Raw genomic sequence first — 17,370 nt, 5'->3', positions numbered from 1 at the left:
TGACATTCGGGCAGTTATCATAGGGTTATTCCTATTTGTGTGAACGACTATGTCCTACCCGAAACAGACTCAGACAATGAATCTACTGGAAAGAACTCCTCAAACAACTCCCTCAATAGCTCGGACGACTATACCCCCATCAGAGGCCGCAACAACTTTCGATTCCAACGCCCCAGAAGGGGGAATAGATGGCAACGCCCATACCACCCTGGCTTCAATATGCCATACTACCAACCATATGTCCCACATTATGGAGGATGTGCAGACCCTTTCCAACAAGGGATGCGACAGATGCCACAAATGATGGATCAACCAATGCCAGGACAACACAATACACAACAAGAACAACCTTTTTTATCCAGAGGCCGTCCACAGCCCCGTGGAAAAAGAAAGTCATTAACCTGGAAAGACCAACAAAGGAACGTCCAAACCCAAAGCATGGCAGCAGCACAACCCTCCACCAGCAAGAACAATCACTGATTGTCAATCTCTCAGACGTAGAGCTTGCTGGTGATCAGATTTCGGTCCTCAACAAAGGATTAGGATTCGTTCCGACCCCCAAAATGGATGCATTCAAAATCAAGAGTGAACTGGCTGAATTCTGTAGAACTTTGAAGCTCAAGGCATATTTTTATAATACCCCCACTCAACATCAAGAGGGCGATACTACCCTCCGCAGGAAATCTACTTTCAACCCCCCAACATCCAGTATTCCTCCAGAGCTCCACACTTTTGAAAAAGCTCTCCTAAAAGGAATAGACAACATGGACAAGAATGGGATTAAGACTTTCCAAAACTTGACGAAAAAAAGAACGTCTAGCACTTGATGAGCTAAGCAAAAATGATGACCTGGTGATAAAACCAGCCGACAAGGGCGGAGGCACAGTAATTTTGAATAAATTGGGCTATAACCAACAGTGTTTGGCACTCCTTTCTGACACCAGATTCTACCAAAGAATTACAATAGACCCCACTGAGCGACTTTGCAATACCATATCCATCATGGTATATGAAGCCGAAACAAAAAGGTGGATAACAAAAAAAGAAGCTGAGTTTTTGATCACCAAAGAGCCAATCACTCCATACTTTTACTCGCTCCCGAAAACTCACAAGAACAGGACACCACCACCTGGACGCCCAATAGTGTCCGGAATCGGGTCAGTACTCGAGCCCCTTTCAAAATTCGCAGATGAATTTTTAAAACCACTTGTTCAAAAAACACAAACGTATCTAAAAGATACAAGAGACCTCTTGATACAAATCACAGATATGCCCTTTGACCCTGAGTCAATGCTCCTAGTGGGCTTAGATGTGGAATCCCTTTTCACAAGTCTTCCCCAAGATGACACGCTACAGATGCTGGAGGACGTCCTATATGCAGAGGATTGGAAGTACAATACACCGAGGCATTTCATTTTAGAATGCTGCAAGCTAGCACTAAAAGAACATTTCTTTGAATACGACAAAAAACTGTATCTCCAAACCCATGGAACCTCCATGGGTAGTGCTTTTGCGCCGTCAGTGGCAGGCCTCTACGTGAGCCATTTCGAGACACAATTTGTCCTCAATGAAACCAACACCTTCTCTTCCAGTATTATATACTGGAAGAGATACATTGACGACATTTTACTAATATGGAGCACTGAAAAAGATCTCATTGAATTCATGTCATGGCTGAACACTTTGGACCCCTGGTTAAAATTTACCTATACTTCCAGTAACACTCACCTTGATTTCCTGGATCTGACAATTTTCAATGAAGAGAGGACCCTACACACAAAAACATACACAAAATCTACAGCTAAAAATAGCCTCCTCTCATACAAGAGTTATCATCCAAAACCACTCAGAGACAACCTGCCATTCAGTCAATGTATACGCCTAAAAAGAAACTGTAGTAAGAACAGTGACTACCAAACACAAGCCAAAGGCCTGAGTGACAAATTGAGGAGAAGAAACTACACCGAAAAAGTCATCAAGAAGTGTAATAAAAGAGCAGATAATCAACCAAGGGAATGCCTCCTCCAAACATATCAAAAAGAACCTGTGAAAGATCTAACTACCTGTGTGACAACTTTTAACCCAGCTACTTATGCCATCCAAAAATTGATTAATAAAAACTGGCATATAATCAACACGGGAATATTCAACTGGCCTAAACCCAGGTTCGCCAACAGGAGGACAAAAAACCTAAAAGACACACTTGTGCATACCCGCCCTCGGCAATGCACTCAGCCGGCTGTAACCAACAGCATAACCATGACCCCACTGGCAGGACATTTTCCCTGTGGCACATGTGTAGCCTGCAAAACAACAAGCGCTACAAAAACTCTACAACTGATGGACAATTTTGTCTGGACACAGAAGCAATTTACCAATTGCAATTCGTCCCATGTTATTTACATGATCCAGTGCCCACGTAAAATGAAATACATCGGGATGACCTGCCGCAAAATTAAACTCAGGATAGGGGAGCACAATAGCAACATCAGGCTAAAAAAGAAAATAACAAAACTGTGCTCCCATTTCCTGGAAAGGAACCACTCCTCCGAAGATATACAGTGGACAGTCGTCGAGATGCTGACGAACAAATCAGGCAATGTAGAGAAAATACTCTACGAAAAAGAGCAAAGATGGGTGGACCGTCTACGAACTTCTGAGTACGGTCTAAATGATAACATTTCTTGGCATCACTTCACAAAATAAACTGATGAAACGTAACAACATACATACCCATTAGCACCAATTCTGTTTGTGAATGAATTATATTGTGGTCCACACCTACACTGTACCCTAAGAGCTCGCCAAAATACGTTCCTTGTTAGCTATAAATCGCACTGCCCCTTTAAAATCAACAAGACCCAAATCGTTGAAAAAGGAAACAGAAAAGCGACTTCCGCATCCGGGGGCAGAGTCAGCACAAGGCGTAACGTATCCTCCACGCGGGTAATGGTGACATACTATCTCCATACAACGTTACTGGTAAGATGCAGAAATGCCGTTTTTCTATACTTATAGAGTTTTCCTCTCCAAATCCAGCTCTGCGGTCCCCCGTTGAAAGCGGAACACTCTTACACAGCAGGTAAGAGCTCAATATGTGTAGATAACGATATAACGATACATGTTTTAAACCTCGTATCAAGGCTCATAACTTACCACGTGATTTAATTTTATTTAATTACTCCGAACTGTGTGTTTAAACGTTGAAGATTCTCCACAACCATTCTGTGGCATTTCTAAATATATACCTGTGAATAATATGGTTAACACTTGCTAGCCCACTCACAATGTCGAAGTACATCTGTAGCCAGACCCCCCTGCCCTAATCTCCTTCCAGATAGAATAGTGTAATTACAAGAAATTACCTATGACTTTAACCCTCTTTACCTTCCCACAGTAAATCACAATGTCTGTATAAATTGGCTAATAAGCTAACTCTAACTTCTCTCCTAGATTGTGAAGAGTATATAACTGTCCATAAAATATTTGTTTTATGAGAGATGGATTACCGCACAAGTAGTGCGAGTAGAACTTTCTGTGTAAATTGTACGTCTATTCTTTGTTTGTAAGTCCTGACGAAAGCTCCATAGGCCGCTTGGCCCAAGGAGCTGAAACATGTCGACACCCTGTTTTCAATACTATTCGGCTCAGTAACTTGGCCCTCATATAGTATACCTATCATTTTAATTAATGGAGATCTGCCGTGAAATAAAACTGCAAAGGTTTTTTTCCATTTTTTAACTTTTTCTTTCACCCTTTCTGTGGGAAATCCTTTTGCCTCTGGACACTGCACTTGAGACTGGAGGTGCCTCTGGATGAGGCGAGCAGTTCACACAAATAGGAATAACCCTATGATAACTGCCCGAATGTCAATGTGGGGCTGATGAAACAAATATACAGCAATTCCATCAAACATTGGCTTCTTTGAGGGTTTCCTTATTTTACACTGAACCAAAGGTCAAGCAGTGTTACAAGTGTCCTTTTTTGTTTGATTGAGATACTCTTATAGACTGATCCATGGTAGAAATGGGATGCTCTACTTGTGCCAAAGAACAAAGATCAACATATTGTGTGTATGATACCAACATTGGCACTGAATCAATAGAGATTAAGAAGATTCTGTTAAAAAAAAAAAAAAGAACTTGCATTTGCTTAACAGTGGTAACATTTATATTGACAAGTCACTGTTTGTGTTTTTAAAAGACCAATATTTGAGCGATAAACTGGTATGTATCTACAAAGATCCCAACCACCCCCCAAACACACATTAACACAATCATGTGGACTAGAACCAGTGTTAGATCGTTTTCGTTGTTGTAATCGTTCAACATGAAGCTTAACTTGTATAGTAAAAGTTTGTACCATCAATGGCAAGACAGTTTTTGCCATGTGCCACCAAGAAAGTTATCTATTACATTGAAAACACACGAGGTCTTTACTATATTGGCAAAATGGCGCAGGGAGTGTGTAAACAGCTTTTACAACAACAATCAAGAATTAGATGCAATTTAAAGAATACCCCCTTGGTTAAACATTACAGACTTATTTAACATCAAGCATGGAATGAAGTAGTGGCTCCTTGATATTGTTAAATATCCTGCTAACTATTATAGAATATAAATGGAAGGGATTACATTTGACAGGAGTAGTTTTCTTTAGCTGTACTCAAGTAGAGTTTGGCAGACACCACATTTTTGTTAATAGGCCTGAATTATGCAAACTATATGCCCTCAGATATTTTATATCCCTATTGGATTTACTATTTGGACTGTTACCATTCCGTTAGTTAGAGTAAGGTGGTGTAGCAATCCTGGGTTACAGTTTACAGTACTGTGTTTCTAGGTTTCCTTATTCAAGATGGTGTCTGTGTGATGCTCTTCTAGTTAAACACGTAGGAAAATATATTGGTGTCTTTATTTATGTATTGTTACCTCATCAGCTGGATGCTACAATACAAGCCTCTGAGTTTTCCTCATCTTGTCCATACTACAATTCTTTTAATGTTAAGGCTTTAACTTAAATAGGTGTGCTCCCCGCACTTCTTCCAAGACGGTGTCAGTTTGACTCCCCAGTGACCTCTCGGTAAAAATTCTACTTGAAAATGTAATTTTGAGTTTATTTCCGGTCGCAAGCGTTCGAATGAGAGCAGCAGGTTTTTAAATTTGTAGTTTTGCACTCAAAGTTACCCAAACGGGGAGGCGTGACCAAGATGGCGATCTGAACGGTGGCTTGACTCTGAGGCTCCTAGCCCCCTAATCTAACCTGTAGTGTAGTTCCTATTTTCCCAATAGGCTCTGCGCATTGGAATAACATAAACAGCAGTGTAGACGTAGGACTGAGGTCATCTAGGTCTCTACTGACTATGTAAACTTAATTTAGGTTTGCGCCAGCTAGCTCAGAGGTCACTGGAAACTTTCTTGAATGAAGAGGGATGGATAACCTTCCCTGGCTCAGACAAGAAGGGATTCAGTTTCCGACAACCGCATAAACATGACAACTTTGCTCCCTCAGAATAAGAGTATATCTCTAGAGTCGTGTGAAAACAATAGACAGATATTTCACTCAGTCATCAGTGCATACTTAGTTTCACCAGAGTGCAGAGAAATAGAGAGACGGGCGTTTTCAATAAAAAGGTGTTATTTATTGAGCAGTCTTCTTTCTCATACAAGAGAAGTGAATTGCCACAATTGCAATACTTAAAGTAAAGTGCGTACAGTAAAAGTAGTATTATGAATAATACTGTAAAAGCATTGATACGGTTTCTTAGCCATATGATACTTTAAAATGGATAAAATATATACATACACAAATACATGGACTAAAATACTCAACTGGTGCTTCTAACTAAGCCTACCACGGTGTACCTGACCTAAGCCTAATACTAGGGAACGGACAAGTAAGTAGCGATGTTAAGTTAAGTTGGTTAAGATAGTTTAGCCAAGAATCTGCATCAAGAATTTTAGTCAACTCCGTACCTTGGTATTAGAATGTGGGAGGGCTGGTGTCTCTTTCCTCAGGACTCGATATCCCAGCAACCCGCAAGGGTAGGCTGGGAACACTGGAGCTGGATTTTCTCGGCTGAAGAAAAAGACAACGTCTCTCTCAGCGCGTCAAACAGGAGGGGCGGCTTCCGCAGACACTCGCATCAGCTGGGCTCTCTGGCAAGTAGATGGCCGCTCTGCTCCAAACCACCGTGTGTTTGCTTAAGGCAACTGTTGGTATTTTATACCTGAAAGGTGCCGGGTTTGACGTAAAGTTGGACATAAGACGTCACCAAGAACTAACAGTTCTTGCAGGACTTCAGGAGTTCTTGGTCAAATCAAAACAAAAGCAGGGGGGGGGGTTTCCCAGGCTGCTGAAGGCTTGGTTTGTTTAAAGAACGCGTTGTGCTTTTTAGGAGTCGATGGGAGTAGCCGTGCTGTGCTTTGGATTGCATGGGCTATTACTGAATATGAATCCGATTCTTATGCCGTTGTCAGGACATTATTGAATATAACCTCACAAGGGCATTAATGGGTAATATCGAATTAGGGTTCTAGATAAGAACACGACAAACCAAATCCTCTCATTAGACCCCCGTTTGAACACCACAGAACATGGAACTGAGCAGCAGTAAAGCGGCGATGCAGGGAGCGAAATATGCTTCCGATCAGCACTCTGAGCGGTCCTCCGTGTGCAGGTGGCAGCAAATGAAAGTGGCGCCCAGGCCGAGTGACGTCTAGAGTGGCTATTCAGGCGACATCAGCAGGGCCCTTGGAAGCGGGGCCGGTGGCGGTGGTGGTGGCTGTTGTCCGTCCAGACCAGGTGAGTGCCCGCAGCAGAGGTGCAGAGGCGGCAGGGAGCGGCACCGTGTGAAGCCAGCGGTCCTCTCTGGGCGGCAGAGCGTTAGCGGAGGCACGGATCACGGGCCTGAACACATGCAATTCCAGCACCACCGCAAAGAGGTGGTGCACACCTGCTGGGAACCCGGGAGGCGAGAGAAAAGTGGAGGCCGAGTCGGGGCACGCCTGCCATCACTGCGGAGGTGGAATCTGGTGAGCCCTCGGCGGCGGTGTTGCTATAATTGGAGGTTGGCGCCAAGGCGGGATGGGAGGAGTGCTCCCGGCAGCAGCGAGACAGGCCTGTGATCCCCCTTGTTGATTGTGGCACACCCCAGGAGCAAGCGGCGAAAGCGCATCACGGTGCTCACACACGTAGGAGGGCGCCCTTGTTTGTGCAGCGGAGGCGGCCCTCCCCCTCCCCCCCCCCCCCCGAAAGAGGCGCTGGTGATTGAATAGCACGGGTGGAGGAGACCCACCACTGAGGAGGGTAGACTAGTTGAGGGGGCCCCAGCAAGTGGCAGGACTGAAAGTGCTGTGTGAGGTGCTCCAGGGCACCTCCCCAGAGGGCTGTAGAGCCGGTGGCACAGACCGTTCACAGCAGGGAGGGCTTGGAGCCTAGAAGGAAGGCCTGCTGCAGTGAGGCCGAAGAGAGGGCCCTCCACACTAGGGGGCGACGGAGATAGGAGGCCCTAGGCGACAGCATGGAGTAAAGCAGTGGCGAGAAGGGAGCCCAGCGCCACAAGGTGGAGTGAAAGGCGGCCTCTAGCCAACAAGGGTCCTCGCCTGGCAGACCCTTGGGGAGGACTTCCAAGCACTCAAAAATGAAGTGGCGGGAGAGGTGAAGGAGATCTGCCGTGATTTTGTTGAGTGGCAAGGAAAAACAAGGTAACCCTATCACTTGGAGCCTGGGTGAAGACGTTTAAGAAAAACAATGGCTCCTGTGGAAAAAAATAAGAACTATTCTTGATAAAGGTAATGCGCAATGGCAATAGGGGCGATTGATTGGATATCAAACAAAGAAAGCTGCACATACACACACAGCAAATGTTATAATCATTTATGAAAAGCTTAAGATCGACAGTATTTTTACACAATTTCTATAGTATTATACACACATATGTAATCCAAAGAGTGAATTTGTGTCCCAAGTGAATTTTAACCAAAAAAAAAAGAAAGAACCTAAACTGCTAAAGTGAGACATAATAACGTGTTGGTCACATAAGGTTTCATTTCTATATATTAGTTGGAAGACGACCAGTTTAAAAATTTAGCAATTGAAGTACAACAGTTGCAATGTATAAGCAACTATTGGGCAAGGGCTGTCTCTTTATCTTTGTTGACGGCGATTCGACCTGTGTAGGATATAAGGTCTCTTCAGGACTGTACAATGCGGGGCACCTTGTGTGAGGTAGTCAAGCTTCTGAAACGTGCAGGAGTGGCACCGTGAACTAAAGGTGAATGAAAGAACTTACAGGGATCCCGTCCGGGACCCCAGTTAAGGGTATCTAGTGAGAGCTCAACTTGAATGGATTGGGATCAAATGACGGCCTGGCGGTCCGTGGAGAATGCTTCACGATGTATAAGAGGAGAGGTGTATAGGAACCACACGAGGGCGCTCCTGTTTTATGAATGGTGATAAATGCGGGCGAAATGCAGCCTCTATGTCAATGGAATGCAGCACAGACAATGCTGGCTCCTCTTGTAAGAATAATAATAATCTCCGGACGATCTCGGTGACACAACCTCTCCTCACTGCGTGATGTTGTTGAGATCAGGGAGCGAGTAGCTGCTATTGAAGACCACGAGAAAACCAAAGGCAAGGAGATCAATCAACTTCAGTGGGAGGTGCTACGTCTACGAGACCAGCAGTTGGACTTGCAGGCCCACGCAGAGGACCTCGAAAACCGCTCGAGGCGGAACAACATTTGCGTCGGGGGGGTCCCATTGAAGGAAGAGGTGTCTGATGTAGCCCGCTACCTCCAGGGAATGTTTCGAGAAATTCGGGAAGAGGCACCAGTCTTTGAAATAAGCATCGACCGGGCACACCGCATGGGCCTGGCGAGACATGCGCCGGCCCCTCCACCAGACATACTTGCCTTCCCAGCGGATTTCCCCCTCAAGGAACGTATACTACGCGAAGCCAGGCTGAAGCAACCCCTTAAGTACCAAAGATACTCTGTAGCACTATATCAAGACCTAGCCTCCATCACTCTACAGAAGAGGAAAGCCTTTAGGGAGGTGACAGCCTACTTGAGGGAAAAGGGGGTGGCCTACTCTTGGGGTCACCCTTTCCGCTTGATTTTTATATGGACTGGCAAGCTACACCAACTTTGATCTCTCCAAGAAACTTGCATGATCCTTGGGCTGAAGCATCAGAGCCCAGACGAGTCACACAGCCGCACACGAAAGTTCTCAGGGGGAGGATGGCAGAGAGTAAGCCATAGACGCTCGCCCAACCTGGAACTGTGGCCGGACTCTGAAACTATGACACAGGAGAAAATGGTAGCCCTTGAAGCGGTAAAGAAGAATACCACCTCGCCGGACCATCTGTGAACTTAACATTGGGGTCGAATAGCACTGAACTGTAGCTGACTGGAGGAGAGGGGGGGGGGGGGGGGGGGAATGGGGGCTGGGAGCCCGGGACACTTGGGCCACACGTACACCCCAACTTTTTTGTTCCCAAATGCCTGCGTCCTTGGATGATGGGCAATGGACTATGGTAAAACCCGGGGTTTATTCGGTTGGGGGGGCTAGGGCTTTAAGGGGGACTCAAGGGCAGGGGAGGCGGTGGTAGAGACCGAAACGGACTTGGAGCGAATCTCAGGATCAGGGGAGGCAATGTTTCATGGTGGTTGATGGTGTGTTGTTGGGGTTAGGGTGGGGGGGGCGGTGTGCTAGTTTGGGAGGGTCTCAGCAAAGGCCAGGGACACAAACGAAAGGCGCCAGGACCCGAGGGCACTGCTGCGCTGATGAAGGGCTCAGGCTCCTAAGGCGACAACAGACAACAGACAACACTCATGACCCCCTCATGTTGTGATCCATACTTCAGTTGATCACCCTTAATGTGAAGGGGCTTAACAACCCCATTAAGAGGCGAGCCATCCTGTCTTACTTACAGAACTCAGGGGCAGCATATGCCTTTTACAAGAAACCCATCTCCTTTACAAAGATTGGCATAGAATGAGGGCCCGTGCCTTCCCACAACAATTCACTCCTCCACAATGGATTAGAAAGCAGGGGTGGCCATATTGATTGTCAGAACGTTTCAGGGCACAGTAGGCGACAACGTGGCAGAAGAAAAAGGCAGTCTACTGGCTTACATGCTATGGGGGGGGGGGGGTCCCCTGGTAGCGGGCTACCTATATGCCCCCAACTCAGGACAAGAAAACTTCATTAAGGGGGCCCTGGGGTGACCTCAATCTGGTCATGGATGCGGAGAAGGACAGATCAGGCCAGCGATATGGCCAAACAGTAGATCTATCCAAAACATGGAGGGAGTGGCTGGAAAGCAGGGGCCTAGTGGACGTTTGGCAGGAGGCTCATCCTAAGGGCACACAATTCTTTTATTCCAATGCACATCACACATATGCCAGACTTGATCATTTCATAGGCTCTACCGAACTGAACGCACTAGTAGACACAGTAAACATCACCCCAGTAGCGCCCGCCGATCACGACGCAGTGACATTGACACTCGCTATGCCCCCCGACTCATAGACCAGCAGGGAGGTGGCGACTTAGGGAGAACTTGCTTAAACGAGCATGCGTAACTCAGCAGCTCCACAAATGCATTACTGACTATCTTGCGACAAATGACTCTCCGGACATTCCTCTAGCGGCACTATGGGGGGCACTGAAAGCTGTAGTGAGGGGCAAACTAAAGCTATCTCCGCCGCTGAAGCTAGACAACGTAGAGACAAGGGAGAATTGCTCATGGCACGAGCGGTGGAATTAGAAAGAGTGCACATTCGAACCTGCGTTCCTAGGGTATGGCGCCAATTGAAAGCTGCTAGAGTGCAACTAGCAAGTCTTGACCTAGACAAAGCTGAAAATGCGGCACTTCGGCTCAAACACTTATTATACAGGGGGAGATAAAACAGGGCGTCTTCTAGCGAGTAAACTGAACAGTTCCCTCACTTTCTTTCAATTGTCCTTTTAGACGCTTATGAAACCAAATCCATCTCCCCTCCTCCCCAGTTTCACAAGTGTCTCTCTTTCCAACGTTTGATTGTTTTTTTTTATTAGATAAAAGTTCTAACATCTCAGCTCACAGACAGCCTTGATAAATTGTTAAGTAGTGTAAAAGTGCTTCAGGATTAAGGGCATGACTATTTGGTGTTTAAGGTTTCAATTAAGATCCATGACTGAGTGATAGGTTAACTAGTTATTTTTATTTCATGGCCACAAATGAAGGCATACTATAATCTAGCATCACTGTATCAAATAAAGTTTCTTACCTGGCCTGCGTGGGATTCAGAACCTGGCCTACAACCAAATCCACCATCGAAGTTCATGCAGGATAAAACAAATTCAATAGCCTTTTCTAAATTAATGGCATCCAACTTCCCCTGAAATAAACAAGACAAGTTGCCATGTACATGTGTATTATGTAAAAATGTAGCTGCTGCTACGGGTATTAATTACATGCCAAACACACACACAACTGCATTGATTTTCAACTGTACTGCTATTAATGTTGAACATCTCAATGCATTTTGCTAAAATGGCTTCATCAAGGAAAACCATTAGGATTCTTTCCTGGCTTTTCCTTTCTACAGTTATTCAGACGTTATCTTTACCTTTGCACTTTCCGACATATCTACTTTGACTTCAGAAAGTATAAATAATTCAGTTGTATTGGATTATCTTCATACAAATACACTGCTACCAATACAGACTTTCTGGATCAAGGACTGTCAGAGTTTTATGGTGTTAGGAGAGAATCTCCCCTACCCTTTCATTTATTCCTAAAAAGGATCCAAATCTAATTTTCCCCTGTGGCAATTGTGTTCTACTCCCTTAATCCCCCTGGATTTTCACTTTTGGTCTACTACTTAGGCGAGTCTCACTCACTGTAAATTCTGTGAAGATGAACAGAGTGCTAACAGCTAAAGTCCACCAATTAATATACAATGCCCACTGCTGTACAGCCAGGGTAAGAGGCTCTGGACTTGTTACACACAAACGTGAGCATGTATGCAAAGATAACTTCTAGCTTAGCTTGATATCTGTGCACAGTTAGTCTGTCGTAGAAGGGACCCTTAGGGGATTAGTGCTGATCTGGCACAGGCTATATAATTTGAGTGGGAATTCACAGTGTACATCTGTAATGATTGCAAGTATGCTTTACTGATTTACATATTACAAGTAAAATCTGCGCCACAGAAGAGTTTTGCCCTATTTAGCCCTAGACCTAAAAGTCCGGTATCAATTCTATGTTGAGCACATATACCAGAGTGCAGGTTCAAAGTCACTTTTTAGGTTTCACCTGCACAGCGCTTGTGAAATAAAGGGACTTACATCCCGCCGTCACTTTTTATTGGTCAGTATGCTTGCCGGTTTTCTTTTCTCCATTTCTATTGGTTGTAGTCTGTTTTCCCTTCTAAGTTGCTCTTAGTTTCCAATGGCCCAACTACTCATTCCTATCCGCGTTGGTGGTTTGAACTTTTTTTTCTTTTGGTTAACGCTGCATACCGTATAAATTTGGTTCTTTTTCCCTTTAAACACCAAAAATTGCTATATTTAACTACTAAACCGGTATTCATCAGTGGAGGTACCTTGCAGGCACTAGGGTCATGATTTAAATGGTGCAGCAAGTGCAGTTACACTGGGGCCCAAACCTCTACAAACCCCTCTAAAAACCAAATATTGCTATATTTTACTACTAAGCAGGCATTCACAATTCCAGTTACCTTGTAGTTAAAAGGGGTTTGATTAACTGGTGCAGCGGCACTGCTGTCAAAAGCTCTACGGACTACACTATACAGATTATTGCTAAATTGTACTACTAAACAGACAGTCACAAGAACAATTGTTACTTACCTGTAAACAGGTGGTTCTCCAGTATTGGTGTCTTTCATAGATTCACATGCTTGAATATTCCCCGTCGTCGAAGTGGGAGTCCCACGGTAAATAAAATAGCAATAATGCTAACAAATATATATATATATATAAATATATAAAGTATCATATAAGTAGTAAAACAGGTAAAATATATACTGACAAACCTTTACAAAGGTTACTCCATAGGAATGCATTAGAGAGAAAAAACTCATTTGTAACATATCAGTGTCATTATGTTAGTCCAAACTGCAGCCAATCAGGCTCAAGCACCCTCTAGAACCTTCTCCTCAGAAGCTCAAGCCCTCAGATTTTCGTAGCACTAGTAATAATAGCGCATGAGGAGAAAAGAGCCTCTGAGGGGAGGATGGGTGGGTCGCATGTGAATCTATGAAAGACACCAATACTGGAGAACCACCTGTTTGCAGGTAAGTAACAATTGTTCTTCTCCAGTATTAGGGGTGTCTTTCATAGATTCACATGCTTGAATAGAATAGATAGCAGTAACCTCCTAGAGCTGAGATTGCAATATTTCCAAACAATTGAAGAATAATATATAGCATACAAGCAAGGCAATCTCAAGGATGGAGGAGGGAAAGAGGCTCACCTTATTTGAAAAGATGACGAAGCACTGCTTGCCCCACTGCGGTATCCGCTTCGTTGACAGCTTCCAAACAATAATGTCTGGTAAAGGTGTGCCTGCTGGACCATGTCGCTGCACGACAAATCTGGTGTAGAGGCACTCCGGCAAACAATGCGATGGACGACGCCATCGCTCTCGTAGAATGTGCTCTCACTGGAGTAGGTAAAGGCCTGCCAGCCTGCTGATGGCAAAACGATATGGCTGAAGAGAGCCATCGTGTTATTGTCTGTTTAGTCACTGAGTGTCCTTTGCGCAGTAGTCCATATGCTATAAATAGCTGATTGGATTTACGGAAAGGGGCTGTTCTAGAAATGTAGAATTTTAGACAACGTTTGATGTCTAAAGAATGTAGTCGCTGTTCCGCAGGGGATTTAGGATCCGGGAAAAAAGTCTTTAAGAAAACTGGCTCGTTCAAATGGAAGTCAGTAGGTACTTTTGGGAGAAAAGAAGGATTGGTACGAAGTGACACTCCATCAGGTTTGAACTGCAAATATGGAGGTTTGATGGTGAAAGCGTGCAAGTCACTTACACGACGAGACGAAGTCAAAGCCAAAAGCAAAGCCACTTTCCAGGTTAGAAACTTGAGGTTTGAACGATGAATTGGCTCAAATGGAGGTTTCATAAGTTGTGATAACACCACGTTGTGATGCCATGCCGGAGGAGGGCGCCTTAACGGAGGGAACTTCCTGAAAAGTCCTTTAAAGAACTGTCGGATGATTCTGGATGAACAGAGAGACGTAGAGCTATCATGACGGTAGCGTGAGATGGCCGCCAAAAAGACTCTCAATGTGGCATGTGAAAGACCAGACTGAGCAAGACTTAAAAAGAACGGTAACAGTTGGTCTGGAGTGGAACTGATAGGGTGTATGTTGGATGCTGCGCACCAATGACAGAAACGTTTCCACTTTAACCTATATGTCTTGATTGTTGATGGAGCTCTAGCTGACGCTAGAATGTCTCTACAGTCTTGAGGTATATTTAAAGAGGCAAATTCAATGAATTCAGGTTCCATGCCCACAATTGAAGCGTTGACGGGTCTGGGTGACAAACTTGTCCGCCGTCCATTGTCAGAAGGTCCGGACGTGGATGGAGACGAATGGGTTTGCATTGGGACATTAGAAGGAGTTCTGAAAACCACGCCTGTTTGGGCCAACGTGGGGCGATTAAAATCAAGCGGCAGGGTTGCCTGCGCATCTTCCACAACGTTCTCGGGACCAATGGGAGTGGTGGAAACGCATAGGCAAATAGGCCGGTCCAATCCATGAGTAGGGCATTGCCGCTGGATTCCGGATGTGGATGCCAACTGGCGAAAGTCTGGCATTTCCGATTCACTGGAGTTGCAAAGAGGTCCATCTTGGGATGACCCCATTGGTGGAACACGAGGTCCAGAGTCGGCTGGTGTAACTCCCATTCGTGAGTGGATGACGCAGACCTGCTTAGGGAATCTGCCAGTATGTTTGACGCTCCCGGCAGATGGACTGCTGTCAACGAAATGTGGTGACTAAGTGCCCATTCCCAAATCCTTTGGGCAAGACAAGACAGGGGCTGAGATTTTGTGCCTCCCTGTTTGTTCATGTAGTGCATGCTGGTGGTGTTGTCTGTCTGAACCAGCACCGATTCTCCGTGCACCACTGGTAAGAAAGCCTTTAGCGCTAGGAAGATCGCCAGCAATTCTAGCCTGTTGATATGCCAGGTTTTCTGAGTCGCCGTCCACTTTCCTTTGATGGAAAGGTCCAGGAGATGGGCTCCCCATCCGTCCATGGACGCATCCGTGGTCAATGTCAGATCTGGAGTCTGGGTAAGGAAAGAGACCCCTTGGCTCAGATTGGTCCGTTGCTCCCACCAGAGCAGACTGGTCTTCATGCAAGCCGTGACTGTCACTTGGTCGTTGAACGACCCCGACACCTGTCGCCATTGTAGGTCCAATTCCTCCTGAATAGGACGGGTACGTAACCTGCAATTCGGGATCAGTGCGATACAAGACGATGCCATCCCCAGAAATGATTTTAACATTCGCACTGAAACTGATTTTCTTGATCTGATGGTGGAGACCAGATGAACCATCTTCTGTCTCCGCTCGGCGGAGATGAACGCTTTTGACACGTCCGTGTCTATAACAGCCCCGAGGAATGTCCTGCTTCGCCGAGGTGTGAAATGTGACTTCTTTACATTGATGGTCAACCCTAGAGAATTGAAGAGGGTAAGGCACAACCGAGTGTCGTGATGCAGCTGGCTTGCGGATTGGGATTTTAAAAGACAATCGTCCAGGTAAGGAAATATTTGGACTCCCTGAAGACGCAGATAAGCCATGACCGGGGCTAGAACCTTCGTGAACACACGAGGAGCTGATCTGAGGCCAAAAGGTAGGACTTTGAACTGATAGTGATTGTGTCCCACTTTGAACCTCAAGTACTTTCGATGTTGAGGAATGATTGGTACATGAAAATAGGCGTCTTGCAGGTCTATTGTTGTCAAAAGATCGCCGCTGCAGAGAAACCGCAAGACTTCTGACAACGTTAACATGCGGAAGGACTGTTGTTTCAGGAAGAGGTTGAGATACCCAAGATCCATAATGGGACGCCACTCCCCCGTCTTCTTTAGAATGAGGAAGAACCTCGAATAGAAGCCTTTCTCCCGCTGAGATACAGGAACCACTTCGACTGCACCCTTTGTTAATAATAGTTGAACTTGATGTTGTAGTTCTTCTAGATGGGGAGGTGGCGGACCCGAAGGCGGAGATGGAGGAGGAAACTCTGTGAATTCCAAGGCGTGACCCTTGCGCACAATGTCCAACACCCATTGGTCTGATGTTATTTGAGACCACTGAGAGTAGAACTGCGAGATTCGACCTCCAACATCCTGTTGAACTGGCAAGTCATTGTCGTTTGTTGGCGTTGTTGGCACCTCTATAATTGGACTTCCCTCTATAGGGTCTGGATTGTTGTTGACGAGCAGATTGTGGATTTGAGTACCGTTGGTTTCCCTGATTGTACTGGCGGTACTGTGACTGTCCTCCTCTGGAAAAATTGGACGAGGTGCCCCGCCCCCGTGCTGCACGAAAGGGCTGTTTCTTAAATTGTAAGGACCCAAGCGACTTCGCCGTGTCGGTATCCTTCTTTATGGTTTCCAAAGAAGCATCGATTTGGGAACCGAACAAAGATTCGCCATCATACGGCATGTCAATTATCATTGACTGGACCTCTTGTCTGAAAGATGTAGATTTTAACCATCCCTGGCGTCGGAGCGCCGCCGCACTGGCAAGGATACGGAAAGCAGTATTCGCCACATCTACAGCACAGTCTATAATCTCCTCCGAAGCCCTCTGACCATCCTGAAGGACCTGGAGCGCTTCCGCTTTGGATGACTCTGGAAGCTGCGCAAGAAAGATGGACATGTCTGACCACATTTGTCGGTCGAAACGATCCAAAATTGCGAGAGCATTCGCAGCACGGGCTGAAGTTGAAGCCATGGACGAAAATTTCTTTCCGATTGCATCCAATCGGCGACCCTCTCTATCGGGAGGGGAAGTGACAGGCGCTGTAGGATTACGTGCACGACGTTGTGCTGCCTGAGTCACCACTGAGTCTGGCTTTGGATGAGAGAGCAGACGAGCAGGCGAGCCAGTTGGAGCCTTGTACTTTTTCTCCAATCTAGGTATTTGGGCCGGCAAGGAGTTAGGAGCCTTCATAATCTTTTGCCCTTCCTTCCAAATAAATTCAATAATTGGTATTGTATGCACCTGCTTATAAGGCTGATTTTTAAAATCATACAGAAAACAATCTTCGTCACGCTGGACCCTTGACAACTTGAAGCGGTCCGCCGCTTTGTCCATAAGCTTATGAAAAC

General features: G+C 45.6%; 1 protein-coding gene across 1 annotated transcript in view; it reads right to left on the bottom strand.

Moving 5' to 3' along the window:
- The window catches only part of RABGGTB (Rab geranylgeranyltransferase subunit beta), a 211,814-nt gene that overhangs the window by 134,885 nt on the left and 59,559 nt on the right, over positions 1-17,370 (bottom strand). Inside the window, exon 6 of the mRNA XM_086953884.1 lies at positions 11,279-11,389. Within this exon, the coding sequence (XP_086810010.1) occupies positions 11,279-11,389 (111 nt within the window). The remainder of the gene's footprint in view (positions 1-11,278; positions 11,390-17,370) is intronic.

The sequence above is a fragment of the Lissotriton vulgaris genome, chromosome 1_1 (genome assembly GCF_964263255.1).
Source record: "Lissotriton vulgaris chromosome 1_1, aLisVul1.2, whole genome shotgun sequence".
Lineage (NCBI taxonomy): Eukaryota > Metazoa > Chordata > Amphibia > Caudata > Salamandridae > Lissotriton > Lissotriton vulgaris.
The sequence above is the reverse complement of the archived record's forward strand: the minus strand, read 5'-3'. Positions and strand labels throughout refer to the sequence as shown.